The sequence below is a fragment of the Phytophthora sojae genome, assembly GCF_000149755.1.
Source record: "Phytophthora sojae unplaced genomic scaffold PHYSOscaffold_5, whole genome shotgun sequence".
Classification (NCBI taxonomy): Eukaryota; Oomycota; class Peronosporomycetes; order Peronosporales; family Peronosporaceae; genus Phytophthora; species Phytophthora sojae.
The window spans coordinates 450,013-468,483 of NW_009258119.1; the positions used below are offsets into that span (position 1 = coordinate 450,013).

Sequence of the window (18,471 nt, forward strand, 5' to 3'; positions counted from 1 at the left end):
TCCAATGTTGCGTGATCGCTAACATTGACGCAATGTAAATTTTCCAGACGTGAAATTTCATGTTTGGAGCGACTGGCTCACAACAGCTCTCATTTCAGAATCTACCGGGTAGGAAGCAAGCGCCTGCGCGCTCGCTCATGCACCGCGTCGTGCGACCGTCTGCAGCGGTCACCCGCTCAACCTTATTCTAATGTGTGCATGTCCTACTGCGGTGCTTATATGCGTGTGTGTACTACGTATGCGGGAGCAAACGCCTTCCCAGTGCGTTGCGTTGCGTTAGGCGCGATGCGTGTTGCATGCGTTCGAATGCGCTATCTTCCGAGTAGTCGTAAGCGCTTTTAATGCGCCTCTAGCCAACAGCGCAGTTAGGTTAAAGGGGGAGGGCGAGCGAACGCGAGCGCGAGCCTCGCTGAGCGCGTTCACCGATCGTCAACACCCGCCGATCAGGCGGGGGCGGGTCTGCGCGAGCGAGCGAAGGCGAGCGCTGCAACCCGACATTTTTTTATAGACACCGCGCCTGGCGGAGCCGAGGACTTAGCGTAAGGCACGAGGGCGTGGGGCACGCCGCGCAGCGTCGCCCCCCGAGCGAAGCGAGAGACGGGCGGGCCCCCCGAAGTGCCGTCGCTAAGTCCGCAGGCGAAAGCCAACGCGAGTGTCCTGACAACTAGGAATAGACAACACGTGGCGCCCAGGTAGAGCTGCGCGTAGATCCCGTAGAGCCCATTCCCCTGCTGCATGTGTCGGCGCGTACACCATGACGTGCTTGCCGCGTTAGCGGCGGAAGCTGTTGGCGCGTGATACAGCCTGCTTCGCTGTTGTGCTGTCGAGCTGTCGAGCTGTCGTCCACTATTGTCACATTGGTAAACCAAATATTCTGCTACGAGAGATACCGTAACATTGTGCAATGTTAGGCAGAGGCACCATTGTTGCGCTCAATGTTACGCAACGCCAACATTTCAATGTTGCTTTAATCAGTGCCTATCACGACATCCTTGGGTGACACTGCCGTCTGACCAAGCAGCATGAAATGACTGTGCTGTACAGTACAGCACAGTCATTTCACTTCTAACATCCCAAGTATGACAGCCCCCGTCGGTCGTCGCAAGGCACCAAGGTGCATCATGCCGGAGTGCACCAAGCAGGTGCAAACTCGCCGACTTTGCAAGGCGCACGGTGGAGGCGTGCGATGTAGCTCCCCGGGATGCTCCAAGCTCGCTCAAAGTCAACGACTTTGCGTCGCCCATGGCGGTGGTCGGCGCTGCCGTTCCACCGGCTGCATCAAACTTGCGCAGTACAAAGGCTTGTGCCTCGCACACGGAGGCGGAAGACGTTGCCGTGTGCCGGTCTGCCTCAAATACGTCCAAGTGCGCGGGTGTTGCAAGGCCCACGCCAAACTTCAGAGCGAAGTGAACACGTCTCTAACGTTCGCGTAGCCCGCTAACTCGACTCAAAAGGAGGTCGTGGATGTCCACTGCGAATCGGTTAGAGTCGTGCCAGCCACCCGGCCTTGACGACCTCAGAGACTGAAGACATGTTCAACTCCCCCAAGACCCCGGCGACCGACTGGTTCGCTGTTAACTCGCCACGCAGCGAGCCTGCGTGTTCCCGGGGTAGATGATAGCTTCCCCCTGAGCGTGCAGTTTGGTATGGATGATGAGCCAGGGCCACCGCTATATGATTGGCCGTCACCGTCGGCGACAGCCCTCCAGTACTCGTGTATCGTCCAGCTTGTCGGCAGCTGTACTACCAACGCAGGAAGGTACACCTATCGTTGCACAAGAATTAAAACTTGCGTGTATATACAAGTATTTTGATTTACCAAACAAAAAAGTTTAAGCGCAATAAGGTCAAGTCTAGGTTTCTCTTCTGGATGTGGCTCTAGTTCGTGCGTGGTTTCTTGCAGATATTGTGGATAAGGTTACCGTATGTAGCGGCAAGGCGACTAGAATGAAAGCGTGACTGCTAGCGATACTGGGCGCTGCTGTGTTTTGAGTAAGCTTCCTGAGTTGACCAGGCAATGATACCCACCGCGAACAGACTTTGTAAGAACCACGCGGGGTGAGTAATACACATTAGATGTAGACTACCTAAACTATCGATGACCTCAACTTAGTGTTCGCGCAAACAATTACTGTGTTGCTATTGTGAGAACCGGCTAAAACGCCCATCTGTAGCAACCCCTTATTAGATTTCAACCACTTATTGTGCTTTGCACGAACTTTGGCATGCGATTAAGGGCTCTAAACCAACGAGCAAATCCTTCCCGGTGATCATATCTCGCAGCCTAACTCTAAGTTAAAGTTAAGCTAATCAACCGCCAGTACCAAGCACAACGCAGAGCAAGAACGGAGCGGTTGCCATGTTGGAAAACACTGCAAGTTGCTGCTGTTGAAGTTGCAGGGAACTGCTGTTGGAGCAGATACGGGACGAGTCAGTTGAGGTAGTGTAGACTAACGGTCGCATGCATGTCTAGGAGAGAGGGAGAAGGAGTTTGGCCGAGGTCATTCCCCAGAAGACCTCCAAGTGAACAAGTTGCGTTTTGTGCGAGTGAGTTTTGTGGTGCCGCATTCCAACAGCCACTGCAAGAATAAATCGGTTGTCGCTGCAAGAAAACAAACTGATAAGGTCCCCGATAGAATGGCGCCAACTCCTTGCATAATAGTAAGCACCGATTTCGGCGGGGACGTTTTCTTTCGCTCTCTTCGTCGTGGCGTTAACCAAGCTCGAATTTCAGAGCACGGCATATAGTAGCAGTAGAAAATTTCTACTAGAAATGTTTGGTAGTGCAGGAAACGCTGACTTTAAAGCTGCTTGCAGCTCCTCGATATAAAAACAGGGATGTTCTTCAATAGTGTAGACGTAGTTTAGTATGATAGATCGCCAACGCATGTCAATCATCGACTAGAAAGCAATCAGACAAAGCGAGCGAGTTAGAATTAGAATGTCAGGGCCGTAGTATTGTCGGATTTACTCCAGCCATTCAACGAAAGTGAGCATAACTCAACGTTAACTCGCTGTCTTAGCAGCTATTCTATCTTAAATCGACGAGTTAGCCTCCTAACTCAATGATGGGCTAATCACCGTGATTTGCTAAAACAACGAATTACGTCGTTGTTTAGACAGAAAGCATGCAATGCACAATAATTAATCAGAGTACAAATCAGGGCTGAAATCGATCGAGATGCATCGATTGGCTGCGCGATTGCCCAGTAAAAGGTGGGCATTCTGCTCCAAACGTGGCTATACCGACTTGACTCCCACAAAAACGATCGCCTAATCTGCACATCCACTCACGTATGCATCGCAGGACGCGATGGATTTACGAATCCATCGAGTAAAATCAGGGTGCTAATCGATCGATTTACGACCAAAATAGGCAAAAGAAGCGGGTTTCACAATAACACTAGCGTTTGAAACTTTTTAATGTATCGTGAACCTGGCTAACATGGTTGCTGAGTTAGATTGAGGCTCGTTTATCTACCGAAAGCTGACTGGTGCGAAACGGTCGTCCTTACTTTTAAGTATATTTCCCAGAATTTTGAGTTATTATTGTGGAAGCCCTACGTGTCGTGGAGGCAGTAAAGAATGGCGAAGACTCTCGTGGTTGCCTGCCGTGGCGTGTTGCGGATCGAATAGCCGTGAAATACCACGTCACGCACGGCGCACTACCTGGACGACCTACGTGTAGCGACAGTCAATGGAAATTGGTAGAGCGAATGTGTATGTTGGAGCCGCAGGAGCGTACGCCCACGATATTACCAGAGTAATTCGTATAAGAGTATAATTATTGGTATAGACGAGAAGAACTTCTCGGTGGGTGCTACTTAATTGTGAGTACACTTCACTGACTTCCGAGTAATTCCACAAATCTTACTTGTGCCTCAGGAAAAATGCCATGCCCGGCATCGTCACCTTGGACGAGACCAGAGGAAGGCACAATACGAATGTATCTGGGGAAGTAACGCATCGATCCTCTTATGCGGACGTGAGCAAACTAATAGATAATTCAAGCGTCATCTAGCAGAAAAAAAGAAAAAAGTCCTAAAGGGTTTGTAGTACGTTTATTTGGCCTCGTGAATGGTATCCCAACAAAAAAAATCTTTAGAGAGGATTCATTAATTACAAGTTGGTACAGCCCACGAGATCAAGTGAAGTTTATGTACTCGAAAGTCCGAGTACATTGCTTCACATACCCAGAGAATAGACATCTGACGCAAAGGTTGGGCCAGCTTGCTGTTGGGCTCCTCCTGCCTTGTTGGCTGGAAAACATTCGGGAGCCACCCAATGCCACGCACCTGAGATCTGTACCGAGTTATCGCTGCTAGCGGCAGAGCTGAAACCGAAGTCCGTCACTTTTGCTTTCCTCAAGCGATGTCAGGTGGTTCGTACTCGCCACCCACGAGGTCGGCAGATACAGGGCGGGGGCCCTGCACCTCCTGTTGCCGTCGGCTGCTGTCCAAATGGAGACTTGACTTGAGCGTTAATCGCGTTCGTCCGGCGCGTGCTGTAGGATGCGTGGGCCTGGGCTCGAACTAACATTGTATCGGATTAGAGAGGTAACAGTACCGTAGGTATCATTCGCATGTTTAAGGTCATAATAGGATAGAGCAGATGTAGGGTGATTGTGAAAGCTTCTAGAAAGGAGCTTCCATCCACTCGAACTGCGGGGACGGTCACTTTTTGTTTAGACCCGCCATCCCCCCAAGCCTGGCTTCCTCTTCGTTTTGATATACTGGTAGCACTTGTTGGTCCAAGCAACCTGACAACGAGGAGCCCATGCCCACCATCGCCCAACTACGCGCCGAGATCGGTCGGCTGAACCAAGCGATGGCGAGCCGCACGCGAGTGCCGAGCAACCTGCCGAAGTTCACCGGCAAGCGAGGGGAGGCTGTCCGCGAATGGCTGTTCCAGATCGAGAACGCCTGTCGAACACCATCCCGATCGAAGACGCAAGCACCCGACTTCCAGGAATCGCGGGGTGGCATTGGAGAAGCCTGCCTCCGGCTGGTTCCTGCACTGGTCGTCGACGAATCGAAGCGAGGAGCACACGTGGGGGATTTTCCGTGAGCATGTGCTCCAACACTTCGAGGCGTCGAACTACCAAGCTGTCTTGCGCGAGAAGCTTCAGTGACTCAAGCACATCAAGACCAACTACTTTCTCTGGAAGAAAGAGCAGGATAGACAGGGAAACGGGCAACCACGTCAGTGAAGGAGGGTCTTGTCATGGCCGAGAGCGTAACCAGAACACTTCCGATTGAGAATATCAGCCTTAACGTTCTGTGTGAAAACCCTCTGGTCTACAAGTCACGTCCGCTGTTCTCAGTAACGGGTGAGATCAGCGTGGGTGACAAGTGTCTCGCTACATGCAGCATGTTGCTGGACTGTGGAGTCACCACGGTCTACGTGTCGAAGCGTTGGGTCGAGGAGCACCAGCTTCAGACAACCAAGTTCAGCGACAAGAACATTCGCGTGAAGCTTGGAGACAACCAAATCGTGTAAGCGGAGCTGGAAGTTCTGCCGTTGAAGATCCATGTGTCGGGTCTTGACGAGGCGTACCAGTGTGTCGCCGTCGTCTATGCGATACCCGACGAATTCGACTGCATCCTCGGGATACCCTTCTTTGAGGACACGCAGCCCCAGATTGACTGGAGAGGTCGACGAATTGAAGGAACAAGAGAGAAGACTCTGCACTGGAAGCGAGCAGGTGACACCTGTGGGCCGATCGAGGAAGGTGGACCGGTGATTGCCTCCGGGAGGTACCTCGACGGCAACAGCGGGAAGGTGGAGTACTACCACAACTTCATTTTCGCCGCTACTGCCCTGCAGTTGACCGGAGACAAAGGTGAGTACCAGGATCTCATCACGTGGGAGCAGCTTTCTGACGCGGCACGCAACGCGCTGATCGAAAAGGATTGGGGCACAACCCTTTTCGACTTGATCGGAGCCAAGATGCCTTTGAAGGACCAAAATTTCAACAAGACCCTCAAGGCGGCGTTCCCGTTCTAAGCGGGTGGTGCCGAACTCTACGATGACAGCACGATAGAAGTGCGTCTTCTAGATAAATATACGTAACTTGCGAAGAAGAAGTTTTTTTTGTCTTCGCCGTACGCTGAGCTTCGCACTTTCTCCTGCTTGTATTGCGCAAAGTAGCTTTGAATGCAGGACGAATGCTACTGCACTGGTAAACGTACCTCTAGTCCGGTATCGACAACTGAGTCGAGTATCGGGGCAAAGTACACGTTTTCTTTCATCTCTCGAGAAAACTTCTATAAAAATTGACAGTAGGGCCTCTTCTTTGAAAAAAAGGGTCGTAGTGTCAATTTTACTCTGATTGGATAAAAATTGCCATTGTGATATACTATTGGTCAATATTGAGTTTGATGCAGATTTTACCCTAATTAAGTGCGCTACCAAAGGGTATTGATCCGCTACACGTATACTTAAGTAACAATTAAACGGAGCACAACGCGAGATGCTGAAGTATTTTATGAAGCATTGTGAGCTCAAGCTTCGACCCGAGTTCACGCAGGCTTGCTTACGCTGAAGCAGCTGGCGAGAGGGAATACGCCTTGTAGTGCGTGATTGTAAAGGTGCATCAAGACATGCACCCGTACAGGAAATTGGCAATGGCAAGCTGCCAAGTGATTCTAGGCAATCATGGCGAAGGCCGAGACTGTTTCAATAGTACATGTACGTACTGTAACTCCGATCTTCCTGAAGATGCAGACTTGGACGCACCCTGCCTCATTATTCCACAGCATCCGGTGCAGTAGGGCAAGCACCTTCTCCGGACCAAACGCGCCACTTGCATTCAACGTAACATCCTATCGCAGGCGACACAAGCCGTGCAGGTCTGTATGCGAGCTCGACTAAGGCCGCAGCGGCCGTCAGCTCTTGACCGGTGTTGTCCACTTGAAGCCTTTTGTTCAACATTATTATGCTCCAACATCTGTATACTTGTTGATTCGGAGCCAGAAAGCGACATCCTGGACGTCCAGACTATCCAAAAACATGAAGCACGAGATGTGTTTTCGGTCTCGCTCGCGAATCAAAATGCAGGACGTGATTGAGGTTCCGCCCTCGACGCGTCTACCGACCGATATCCGGTGTTAGCATTTGGATGTGGTTGTCCGTGTGGTGCCGTTCAGACGCGAGTGGTCGTCTCCGTTCGACTGTTGAGCTCATTCACTAACTTGCCTCGCTGCCGCTAAGCCGACAAACGCTAGACTCAAGACCCAACAATGCGTCTGCACTACGCTCTTCTGGTGGTCGTGGCCGTCCTTGCGACGTGCAGCAGCGCCGCCGCGGTGACTGGAGCAGCGGACGACGTCAAAATCCTGGCCACTACGTCGGAGACCCGATTCCTGCGCGCGGCTGACACTAAGACTGCGGACGACACGAGCACCATCAACCCCAAGGGCGAGTTCATCGAACACAAGCTGCAGCGAGCGCTGACCAACCCGAAGAAGACGCAGAGGCTCTACAAGACGTGGTACAACAAGGGATATACCGCGAAGGACGTCGCCAACCAGCTTGACGACAATGAGAGCAGAGAGCTCGAGGCGACGTACAAGGCGCTCTACACGGGCTACGCCGCCTACGTCAAGGAGCAGCAGTCGAAACAATGAATGCTAAATGCTACACCGATAGAGAAATAACGATTATCAAGTACACAGTTGCAAACTCGTAGCCACTATTTGTTAAGTTTCCGGGTACTGTTCCGACCACCGAGCTCAGGACGACTCAGTTCCAATTTCTCACTCTTAATCTAGGCAACCGAACCGCTAAGCACTGTGGGAAGTACCGCCACTTCTCCATTCAACTCGCGTGTTTTGGTCTCTCGGGTCTGTCGTCATGAATGTTGCATGGCGCTATTGCCCTCGGTCCATTTGAACTGCATAACGGCGCCACGCCTACATCTGTAGCTTCATCCTTAGCCATCCGATGTTGTCTGGGACTTGTCTTCCTCCAGTGGTGAGCAGCTTGGTTCACACACCTATTGAGCGCATTATCGCTGCGGTACGGAAAGCTGCTGTTCGTGAGGACGGCGGTGCAGCAGAAATGAGCACTTACAGCCTGACGTATGTGACCTATTTGGTATTCTTCTCAATCCGCTCAACAATGCGGAACTGTGGGAACTGTACTGCACTGTGTCGCACTGGTTGGAAATGCATGGTCGACAGCTCTGTTGTTCAGCGGCTGGTCTGCCGTTCTTCCGTGTTCGAGTGTCTACATGTATTCAGCGTCGTGTTCGCACGTACACTACTGTACTGTACGAATAGATTGCGCCTTCCTGCGAAGCATCCAGAGCTTCACCGGCTAGTAATTTACGCGCGGAAGCAGACCATTACAGCGCATTCACGAGGCGACACAATCAGTGCGATTTGTCTATAAACGGTTAGATTTCGATCCAAAGCTTTGACGGGCTGTGGACGACTTGAGCCGCGTTGTCATTTCGCAACGCTGGCGCTCCATTCATATTGTCCACAGTATCTGCACCTGTGCACAAATACGTACGCATCACTTGTTCATTCAGACAACACCGTAATCTTTCCCGCATTAGCTGTACCTCAGACGTTTCACCCCCACGTTCCGACGGCTGGAGGCAAGCGCGTTTCCCGGTGTTGATGGTCTTCCGTTCACTGGCGTCGCGTCGCCGGATCTGCTTCTCAGTTTCCTGGCCGACAGGAGCTCATTCTCAATTTCCTGAGCAACATCCAAGCCCCAATAGCCCCCAACTAATCATGCGCCTCCAGTTTTTCTTGGTGATGGCCGTGGCCACTCTCGCCACTATTTCGGCAACAAGAGTCCCCGACGATGCCAATCTCCAGTCCGTTAATGCTCCAGTTCAGACAGTGACAAGAAGCAGACGATTCCTGCGTACTGCTGATACGGATATTGTCTACGAGCCCAAAGTTCATAATCCTGGCAAGAAGCAAGTGTTCATCGAAGACAAGCTTCAGAAGGCGCTGACAGACCCCAAGAAGAACAAGAAACTGTACGCGCGGTGGTACAACAGCGGATTTACCGTGAAGCAAGTCGAGGGTGGATTGGACCAGAACGAGAACAGAGAGCTCGAGCTGACGTACAAGAACCTCGCGCTGGGCTATGCCAAGTACTATCAAGCCCGGCGATCGCAAGAGGCCAAGTGAGGGAGGAAAAATACGATACGATTATAGTGGAGCAAGCAAGGATTTACCCGTTGGTAGGTAAAATCCGTCGAAGAGTTGGCTCAGGCAGTTTTGTGATGTGAATTTAACGTGGAAGTACAGGTGGACTTCATTTACTCGTGAGCCTGTCTGTTTGGTCGCTGGAATAGCATTCGCAAGAGCGATAATTCACTTTCGCGCCAATGCACAATGAGTTGCGGTGAAATTGTAATCTTTCTTCGTAATGATAGCGCCTTGACCGGGGCATTCGCCACTCTATAATCAGTCTTGCTCATTCCTTTCTGTTTCCTCTCCATACTGATGATCAACCTTTTGACGTTTGATCGTGGCAAGGGGGGACACGTGCTCTACCTAGGCTCGTTAAACTAGGTGACTGTCATCACGAGTTATTGGGCGTTCGCGTGCCGTTGTTTTATCGGACCCGCTGGTCCGCGGGCTCAGTACGCCTTGTGTTCGTACCAGGTGGTGTATGTCCAACAACCGTCGAAATATTGCGTTGGAGTCCTCGCCCTTGACTATGGGGCCTCATCATCATGCGGCGCGTGACGCCAAGAATTCAACTGGGATGCGAAAGGAAGGCTTTTATAGGCGACGGCGTTCCAAGCCACCGACTCGTCGAAAGCCGATTCTGCGCCACAAGACTCAAGTAAATACCGTCTCCGATTAGCCATGACGCCAGCTCGCAGAGTTCGCAGCAAGGTGCCACGATGCAGTTTCCCCGATTGCAAGAAGCAAGTGCAGACCCGTAAACTATGCAAGGCTCACGGTGGAGGAGTTCGCTGTCGTGGCCCCGACTGCACCAAGTTGGCGCAAAGCCGAGGCCTCGCGTTGCGCACGGTGGCGGATGCCGCTGTACGGTCAGTGGCTGTCCCAAGTTGGCGCAGTCCAGGGGGTTGTGCCTCACTCACGGTGGCGGTCAACGCTGCCGCGAGCCAGCCAAAAGTTTGTACAACTCAAAGGGCGATGCAAGGCACACGCGAAGGCTTTAGCGAGAAGTGACGACGCACAGCCCATATTAAAGAATGCAGGATCCAAGTTCTCCATCGCATTCCTCGTGAACCCACTCGAATCGCCTGTGTTGCCTTCCGATGGAGACGATAGCAAGTTATGCAGCGCGGTAGATAGGTGAGAGAGCAATTGTCTTCGTCAGCAAATGAAGTTCTATCATTAGTGGCACAATTATATTGATACGAACTCTCACAATAGTTCTTCAAAGAAATACCCCTCTCTGTATGAAGCCGGTCATCAATCTTGATTCTTTTCGTCATATACAAGAACTAAAACGTTAGCCGAGAAGAACGATTAGTATTCTGTCGGCCGAATCATGCTAATTTCTTATAAGCTATTTTTTGCGTGGAAGGCAATCCATGAGCTACAGCAAATACATGTACAGACCCTGCGTCGAAAGATTCGCCTACTATTTCTTCCCGATGTTTCGAGTTGGAGCATCGAAAATAGTAACCAACGCCATTTGCCGCGAAGTGAACAAAACGAGGAATTTGGTTCGAGCAAGCAGTATGCACAGAATTCAAAGCATTCAGTATAAAAAATATCATCGCTGGATTTATATCTGCAGAACCTTTATTTTTCAAAGAACGCAGAAGTGATGCGTTCAATATCTGCACTGTAAGGTGCCGCAACTATAGAAGCAGGGTCGATTGGCTAGCTTCTAAGCATTAAACTCGACAAGCTGGCCGGCCACCCTAGAAAATGCCCTTTACCCACGAAACCGCCTTTTGCGTCAACTTGTACTGCACGAAATGCGTCGCCACGAAATCGAACAGACCCCTCTCCTTGCTGCCAGAGCCAGACTTTGTCTTCTTCTCCAGCTGCCCGAAGTCGTAGACCTTGGACGGATCTGTGGGTGTCGAATCCGAGACCCGCGAGAGGCTGTTCTTGTCGATAGTAATTACCATCGTGCCGGTGATGAACGGCACCTTGTACACGAACATGTCGTTGCCGTCGTCCTCAGCGAGCTCCCGATGCGGATCAAGATTCGACGGTCGCAGACACGAGGCCGTTGTTGCACGCAGCGAGAGCAACGCACGTCGCTAGCAGGACTTGGGTGATTTGCATCGTGAATGGGGCGACGATCAGCACGCGCATGACGATAGCTTGCACAAACTCCCAGTTCGCACTTGTTAAATATTCCAGTAGAACGAACGGGAGTTCATGCACTGCTACCAATAAATAGAGGGTGAACTCCAATTTACGCTTCGCCAACACCCGTGCAGCTCCACAAGACAGCGATAGATAGAAGAAGCGAAAGACCAGCACGAACGCGAGCGAGAGAGACTCCACCCAATTCTCCAGTTCGTGCATTCTCGTGCCCAGATTGACGCCCGCGACTTCGAGCGCAGTCCCGAGCACGTCGATCCAACTCGCGAGGATCAGCACCTCGGCAGCGTGCGTGAAGTGGACGATAGAGCGAAGCTTGACTTTCTTGGATACATCGCGACCGATGATCGTGATCTGGATCGTGAACGTCAGCTGCAGACACGTCTCCGAGATGTCGTTAAACTCCCACAGCGTCTCGTATGTCTCGTGGGAGTAAATGTGCGCGATAAAGGCGAGAAAGGAGGCCACGAACAACATTTTCACTCGGAACTCGCGACGCCGCAGCCAATAGACAAACACCAGGTACTGGAACACCCAGGCGTCGAGCACCAACACAATCGGGAGGAGGATTCCCCTCGACAAGTCTTCCAGTTTTTCTTGCGTAATAGTCATCCAGCTTCACCGTGGAAGGTTCCACGGAACCTAACGTGGTGGTCGATATGGTTGACGTTAAGTAGCTCTGCGAGTGCTGTCGTCATGCATAACGTGCTTGGTGCTGGCAAATGAATAGCGCATGCTGCGTCCAGCTACCATTCTAATCAGCCATGCGCTTTGGGTCAGAACTTGAGGCTGAATGCGTAAGCCGTTGATCACAAGGCTGTGACGGTATTCCTGTGTCCTTGTCGATGTGGTGTATTTGCACGGAATTCGTAGCTGAGCGAGACGGTATTTTAGTTAAATAAAAAATAAATGGTGGTTGTTTCGGGAGAATATTATTATCTGTTGCTAATCTACTGACGCATCTGTTGTAAGCAAATCAACGGAAAACCTGTTGCCCGTGTCGGGTTATCTGTTGCGGGTGTAGGGGAGCTAAGCAACAGGTTTTCCGTGATGAAAATGCACAACAGATACTATGAATGAGCCTCCTGGATTATCTGTCACATCGCACTACACCATGTAGTCGAATGACAGCCGGAGTGCTTGCGCTGTAGTATATTTCTATGGCCAAGATATGCTGATACTACATTATCAACGTGATGCCCTTCATACGTCGAGTCATATCGGAATTTATTTTTGTGTGTATATTTAGATGCGCAGTAGTCCAGTGGTTACAAAGCTGTTGTCTTCTCCAGGTCTCACTTTCCAGCCTGAGGCATCATGGAAGGTAGCGCTTCCGCGGCCGTGCCTTGCACTAGCTCAGCTACAACGGGGAACGCACGCTCCGTGGAGGACAACGTTGGTGACAGCGCTGATGAGGATGAGCAACTGGACTCGATTTGCCAGCAGCTAGATTTTGGGGACGACGACGAAGTTGAGATCAATGTGGGTGTAGATCGCGGTGCTTTAGAGTTGGTGGAGGCTACCGTAGCGAAGTATGTGTCGGTGGGGTTCTACGATTCGCTACAGGGGGCGACCGTGGCACTACAGCAACACAACGAGTTTGAATACACCTACAAAACTCGGTACACCTCCAAAAATGTCACTGGGACTGAGTTCAAATGTCGCTCGCATGCTATGTGCCCCAGCCCCCTCAAAATTGTTGAGCGGAAACTTGGAGCTAACTTAGTTCGATACGAGTTGTTGCAGAAGGGTGAGCACGGTGATGCTTCTGTCTCGCGCACGCGGCATGGTATTGCAGCTGTTCACAAGTCTGAAATTGACTCACTATTGGAGTTAGGTATGGGAGCAAGTCGAGTACGCAATATGTTGTTGCACAAATATCGACGCGATCCTGACCTTTTGAATTTGGTGCCTGAGGTTCGTAAGATCGAGAATAGAAAAGCGACTATCAAGAAAAATATGGAGGAAGGCTGGGATATTGACGACTTCAACACAATTGACATCTGGGCACACTCGCGATTGTGTCAAACCCGTGAAGTTTTCGACTCTGCCGACGAGTCAGACTTCGCAAAGATGAACGAGTTGCTCGTGCTCGAGCGCTTCCAGCACAATTTTGACGACAACGGAAAAACGAAAGCTTCGCTCGGCTTAATCATGACCTCGCGAGCGCTATTTCGTAACGTGGCAAAAGCGACAACCTCTCAGAGAGGCAGTCTTGCGATGTCGACGGACGGCACATACCGAATTCCATTGTGGCAATTGGACGTTGGTGGATTGCGGTAGGATCTCTGTTGAATGGGAGACAACTCACCATGTTCAGCGATTTAGGCCCTGGCTGTACATGTTTGTCCGGTCGGAGTGCACTTTTGCATACGAGCAAATGTTCGGTGCGCTCATTAAATACGGACGCATGTTTCTTGACGTTGACGTGAATTTAGCTTGCTGCAGTATCGATCACTGCAGTGCTATAGCTCGTGCGCTGGAGACCGTCTGGCCGGAAGTGATCATTTTGTCCTGTTGGGAACATCTTCTGGGGCAGGCCAGAAAGCAGCGCTCAAAGCTAGTCGGCAAAAGCTTCTACAAGAAGTACGCACTTCCTCAGCTGAAGTGGCTTCGCGAAACGCGCTCCCTAAATCAATTTCGCAATCTCTCGAAGTGCGTTGTGCGGTGGTGGAAGTTAAAAGGAGAGACCGCGTATGCGGAGTGGCTAGAAGATGTTTACCTCACATCGCGATGGGAGCGGTGGAGCGTAAACAGCAGTCCGATACCAGGAGTCTTGCCAACACAGCAGGCCATTGAGAGCCACCACAAAGTGATAAAAGAGGTGATCACAGCCTTTGAGAAGGCCCCGACGATTCACGTATTAAACTCTGCTCTGCCCAGACTCTTAATTCTTGGTTCGGATACGTTATCGGACGGCCCTCAGGGTTATTTCTGCGAATGTGAGTAAATTACATGCTTTGAATTGTGACATTATACTAACGCGTGCTGCTAAATTACACTTGCACAGGCCCTTTGCCGAAGGATGCAGTCTCTAAGGCCAAGTTGTTACTGACGTTGCCAGAAAATCATCGTGAAATAACGGAGCCCGGCCAACGTGGCATTCCCGTTCGAATCGTATCCAACAGTGGTAACGCCATTGTGCGTTCGAAGAACTTGGCTGGGTCTACGGTCACTACCACGCGCTCGAAAACGTACGTTTAAATATTGCGTTTACTTTCTACCAGGTTCATTATGCTAATTGATGATTATATACAGCTTTGTTTCGTCGCTAGAAGGTAGTACAGGAAGACTGCGCCCATCTTTGATATTTGGACGAAGTTTCTTTCATTGCAACAGGTGTCGGTCAACGTCGAGCGCGCACGAGCGATGCCAGAGTTTCAACTTCGCCCTACTTGGCCTTTATCCGACGTAAGATTCATGTTCCATCTGAATTTATTGTTTCTGAGTCTAATATCTTACGATGGCACCTGAACATTGAAATGGTTCGAGATACACTCCGATGCACCTGCAAGAGTTACATGCACTCTGGCTGGGTCTGCTCGCATGTGATTGCCTCCCTCAAACTGCTGAAAAAGCTAGATTTGGAGCTTGCAACAGAAGTTATCCAAGCACGGAGGTCTCCAGGCCGACCTCGAGCACCGGTTGGAGCCCGTCAACAAGAGCCGGCATCTACCAACTTTTGGGATCCCGATCGGCTTGAAGCCCTTCTTACCAAAGAGCCTTACACTCCTTTGCAGTGGGCTTTCATTACACAAGTTGACGTTCAAAAGGAAGGCCAAGCTTCTACTTTTCGCGAAGATCGTATTGGTACAGTTGGCGGTGTTCGACTGTCGGAGGAAGACGGGGTTTTCGAGTGGAGCGTGGCCTTCGTTCACGGCGACGTGCAATACTACCAAGTAGACGACTTGGTGCCCGGACTGATACGTGCACACGAGCAGCGAAATATTTAGGCATCTACTCTGTTGCCGCCACAGCCTCAAATTGCATTTCGATTAGCATTCATGGATACAACACATATACCGACTACACTCTACTTGTTATCTGTTGCGCATTTTCATCGCGGAAAACCTGTTGCTTAGCCCTACACCCGCAATAGATAACCCGACACGGGCAACAGGTTTTCCGTTGATTTGCTTGCAACAGATGCGTCAGTAGATTAGCAACACCTAATAATTACGCCCCAACTTGACATCAGCTCGCGCGCGCTCCGGGAGCACATGGCCCCCGTGATCCAGAAGCACGTGCGCGTGCTGCAGCGCGTGCTCACGGACGTCGCAGCGGCTAAGATGCCCATCGACATGTTCAATTACTCGGGGCGGTTCACGCTGGACGCGTTCGGGGAGATCGCGTTCGGCTTCAACATGAGCACGCTCACGCTGCAGCGCGATTAGCACCCGTTCGAGCGCGCGTTCGTGGACGCGCAGCACATCGCGGCCTCGAGGCTCGTCGTGCCCACGTGGTACTGGAAGCTCAAGCGCTCGCTCAACGTAGGGAGCGAGAGGCGTCTGCGCGAGGCGTTGACCACTGTCGACCAGTTCGTCATGGACGTCATCTCCAAGACCGTGGACAAGCGCAACGCGCCAATCAGCGACGCCGAAGACAAGGTGCACACTCGTGGGCGCGACATTGTGTCGCTCATCCTGGCCAACGAGACCGTGGACGGCACGCCTGTGGACCCCATCCTGGTGCGCAATGTGGTGCTCATGGCGCTGATCGCTGGGCGTGACACGGCTGCAGACGCGCTGGCGTGGCTGTTCCACCTGCTCACGCTCAACCCGCGGGTCGAGGAGAAGCTGCGCGCCTATCTGCTGGCCAGTCTGCCCAAGCTGGGCTCGGACTTCGACTATGTCCCGGACATGCAGGAGGTGCAGAGCCTGCCGTACTTGGAGGCCACGATTAACGAGGCGCTGCGGCTGTACTCGCCCGTGGGGCTGGCTCAGAAGCTCTGTGTGCGCGACACCGTCTTCCCCGATGGGACGTTCGTACCCAAGGGGTCGAATATCGCGCTGGTGTATCACGCCATGGCTCGCATGCCAGGGGTATGGGGCCCCGACGCTGCGGCGTTCAACCCTGAGCGCTTTATTGACCCTCAAACGGGCGAGCTCATCAAAGTGTCGTCCGGCAAGTTCAGCGCCTTCAACACGGGTCCGCGCGTGTGCGTGGGGCGCAAGTTGGCCATGATGGAGATGAAGATGGTCGTCGCGTGTGTGGTGAGCCGCTTCCGCTTCGACGAGGTGCCTGGACAAGATGTGGCGTGCGGGGGGCGGCCTGACTATCGGCATGAAGAATCCGCTCATGATGCGCGTGCAGCAGCTTGCTCCAAAGGAAGATGGAGATGAAGTTGTAGTGGGGGTGGCTGCCTGAGCTCCTCGATACAAAGGATACGACACCGTTAGTAGGAATGGATATGTAGGCCTTGTTACACTTGGTGAATATAAAGTAAGGCCTGGTTAAGTCTCACCTTGGTGTGTTCTACTCGACGATCAACCTCTGCGTTGTGCAGCCATCAGCATTGGTATCGGCACCTCACATGCAGAGCCACTGGTGTACGTAAATTTCTCTCATAGAGCTCGCTAGTCCGTGAAGCAGGTCCGCATCCAGCTTTCACCTTCTTCTTAGCTTGCTCGTCAATAACTCGTCTCCATAGTACACGTCTTGGAATGACTTTAGCGTCTGAGCAGTATAGCACCACGAGACAAGGAGCTCTGAGCCGATGAATGCATTCGTCACCAGGTCCAAGCGCCGAGTTTCTCCAGCTACCAGCATACCGCTGCGATCTTTATGAGCGCGCGCAGTAGCCTCCAGTGCATCAACTCAGGATGCAGACCGTAATGCACGCAGCTAAATCGTCCTGTCGCCTGCATTGTTTCGAGTTCACGAACTGACAGGAGCGCAAGCTTCAACGCTTCCTTGCTCCTCAACTTGGGCTACCATCAGCTCCCCTCGGCCTTCGACTCAAGTCAACTTCTACAGAAAGCGTCTTGCAGTGGCCGCGTCAGCTGTAGGGGGAATCAGTTGAGACTGAATCACCACAGCAGTTCTCTCCACAAGACACACCTCGCAGACCCTGTCTTGAATTACAGTACTAGGTCCAGCTCAAGTCATGCATGAAACTCCATTGCTTGCTTTAGCACTCCAGCTGACGGCGCAGTCGCTGACGATCTTGAAATCCTTGCTACTGTAACCCCTCTCTCGCCAGCACGAGCGCCTTCCAGAGGTAGACTATAGGCTTCGCAGCAGGAAGATACTGATCACGACATAGCGGTTTGTCCACTGGGTCTCCTTTGCAGTACAAGATGCACCACAACCCTGAGGCAGGCTGATGTCGGCTTGTGTACAACACACAGCGACCTGAAGACACAAACTTCATCGCCAGCGGTCAGTTGCCTCCACGTGCCGACAGAAACCAGCGAGTTAATCCAGCTCAGATCGAGTTTACGTGACTGCCAACCCAGCGAGAAGCAAAGCGTACAGCTTACACTCAGTCTGACAGCGCAAATGATGAATCTCGTCGATGTAAGTTTCTCGCGAGAGCGTGGGCCGCAGCCGGAGGGCAGCGTGTGTGGCGTTCCAGCGGAGGCTGACGGTCAGCTTGCTGAGCGGCATGACGCCGGCAACGAGCACAAGGGAGCCAACCCGGTCTCTGTCAATCATTCCAAAAAGGGCGCCAAGCGCCCGCCAGCTCAACTGAATAGCTCGTAAAACACGACGCACTTATGTGACTCAGTGACCCCGACGAGTACGCGAACGCTGCATCCAAAGCAAAGATACAGCACGCGCTCCTGCTTGACAGTGCTCACCAGGCACGGAGTGCGGCGAACAAGTGCACTTGCGAGGCGGCCGTGCCTCCTTCTTAGACGGTAGACTCGTATTGCCATCAGAGAAAGCGAATCGACAATATCAAGAGGGGATCTCGAGAGCATCGTGGATAACTCGTCCATGAACCGGGGGGGCGATTTTTCATCATCATGGCTTCGTTTGATCGACGGGAACAAAGTAATAGAGACGACGGCACCCTCATCAGCTCTTGGTTCTCATCTCAAGTTGACTCGGTATCTGCTGTCCAGAGCCCACACAGTTTCCGGCTCAACCACCACCTCGCACGTCATCAGAATCGTACTGCGGAAGACGCTGGGCTTAACAACATCGAGCCAGCGGCGAAGGCTCGTGATTGCTGCCC

The 18,471-nt window shown here is 51.9% G+C and overlaps 11 protein-coding genes across 11 annotated transcripts; 10 read left to right on the forward strand and 1 right to left on the reverse strand.

The window, feature by feature from the left end:
- Positions 1 to 1,079: 1,079 nt before the first annotated feature.
- On the forward strand, positions 1,080 to 1,433 carry PHYSODRAFT_509346 (hypothetical protein; the record flags this gene model as incomplete). The annotated part of the gene is made up of 1 exon (XM_009529979.1): positions 1,080 to 1,433. One exon carries the CDS (start codon positions 1,080 to 1,082, stop codon positions 1,431 to 1,433), a length of 354 nt encoding a protein of 117 aa, XP_009528274.1.
- A 3,704-nt stretch (positions 1,434 to 5,137) lies between these two features.
- PHYSODRAFT_506186 (hypothetical protein) lies at positions 5,138 to 5,499 on the forward strand (the record flags this gene model as incomplete). Its single annotated transcript, XM_009529980.1, has 2 exons — positions 5,138 to 5,201; positions 5,324 to 5,499. Coding segments are annotated over 2 exons (240 nt in total), but the record flags the coding sequence as incomplete, so codon positions are not given.
- Positions 5,500 to 5,757: 258 nt separating this feature from the next.
- PHYSODRAFT_509491 (hypothetical protein) lies at positions 5,758 to 6,006 on the forward strand (the record flags this gene model as incomplete). The annotated part of the gene is made up of 1 exon (XM_009529981.1): positions 5,758 to 6,006. A coding segment is annotated over one exon (249 nt), but the record flags the coding sequence as incomplete, so codon positions are not given.
- Positions 6,007 to 7,241: 1,235 nt separating this feature from the next.
- Positions 7,242 to 7,628, forward strand: Avh1b-75 (avirulence protein 1b; the record flags this gene model as incomplete). Its single annotated transcript, XM_009529982.1, has 1 exon — positions 7,242 to 7,628. One exon carries the CDS (start codon positions 7,242 to 7,244, stop codon positions 7,626 to 7,628), a length of 387 nt encoding a protein of 128 aa, XP_009528277.1.
- A 1,116-nt stretch (positions 7,629 to 8,744) lies between these two features.
- On the forward strand, positions 8,745 to 9,152 carry Avh1b-5 (avirulence protein 1b; the record flags this gene model as incomplete). Its single annotated transcript, XM_009529983.1, has 1 exon — positions 8,745 to 9,152. The coding sequence occupies one exon, from the start codon at positions 8,745 to 8,747 to the stop codon at positions 9,150 to 9,152; it is 408 nt and encodes a 135-aa protein (XP_009528278.1).
- Positions 9,153 to 9,839: 687 nt separating this feature from the next.
- PHYSODRAFT_301518 (hypothetical protein) lies at positions 9,840 to 10,169 on the forward strand (the record flags this gene model as incomplete). The annotated part of the gene is made up of 1 exon (XM_009529984.1): positions 9,840 to 10,169. One exon carries the CDS (start codon positions 9,840 to 9,842, stop codon positions 10,167 to 10,169), a length of 330 nt encoding a protein of 109 aa, XP_009528279.1.
- Positions 10,170 to 10,873: 704 nt separating this feature from the next.
- Positions 10,874 to 11,900, reverse strand: PHYSODRAFT_252987 (hypothetical protein; the record flags this gene model as incomplete). The annotated part of the gene is made up of 2 exons (XM_009529985.1): positions 10,874 to 11,221; positions 11,442 to 11,900. The coding sequence occupies 2 exons, from the start codon at positions 11,898 to 11,900 to the stop codon at positions 10,874 to 10,876; spliced, it is 807 nt and encodes a 268-aa protein (XP_009528280.1).
- A 705-nt stretch (positions 11,901 to 12,605) lies between these two features.
- PHYSODRAFT_507788 (hypothetical protein) lies at positions 12,606 to 13,571 on the forward strand (the record flags this gene model as incomplete). Its single annotated transcript, XM_009529986.1, has 1 exon — positions 12,606 to 13,571. The coding sequence occupies one exon, from the start codon at positions 12,606 to 12,608 to the stop codon at positions 13,569 to 13,571; it is 966 nt and encodes a 321-aa protein (XP_009528281.1).
- A 97-nt stretch (positions 13,572 to 13,668) lies between these two features.
- On the forward strand, positions 13,669 to 14,238 carry PHYSODRAFT_506238 (hypothetical protein; the record flags this gene model as incomplete). The annotated part of the gene is made up of 1 exon (XM_009529987.1): positions 13,669 to 14,238. One exon carries the CDS (start codon positions 13,669 to 13,671, stop codon positions 14,236 to 14,238), a length of 570 nt encoding a protein of 189 aa, XP_009528282.1.
- A 532-nt stretch (positions 14,239 to 14,770) lies between these two features.
- Positions 14,771 to 15,241, forward strand: PHYSODRAFT_509036 (hypothetical protein; the record flags this gene model as incomplete). Its single annotated transcript, XM_009529988.1, has 1 exon — positions 14,771 to 15,241. The coding sequence occupies one exon, from the start codon at positions 14,771 to 14,773 to the stop codon at positions 15,239 to 15,241; it is 471 nt and encodes a 156-aa protein (XP_009528283.1).
- Positions 15,242 to 15,508: 267 nt separating this feature from the next.
- On the forward strand, positions 15,509 to 16,655 carry PHYSODRAFT_315470 (hypothetical protein; the record flags this gene model as incomplete). The annotated part of the gene is made up of 3 exons (XM_009529989.1): positions 15,509 to 15,639; positions 15,733 to 16,540; positions 16,578 to 16,655. The coding sequence occupies 3 exons, from the start codon at positions 15,509 to 15,511 to the stop codon at positions 16,653 to 16,655; spliced, it is 1,017 nt and encodes a 338-aa protein (XP_009528284.1).
- Positions 16,656 to 18,471: the final 1,816 nt, after the last annotated feature.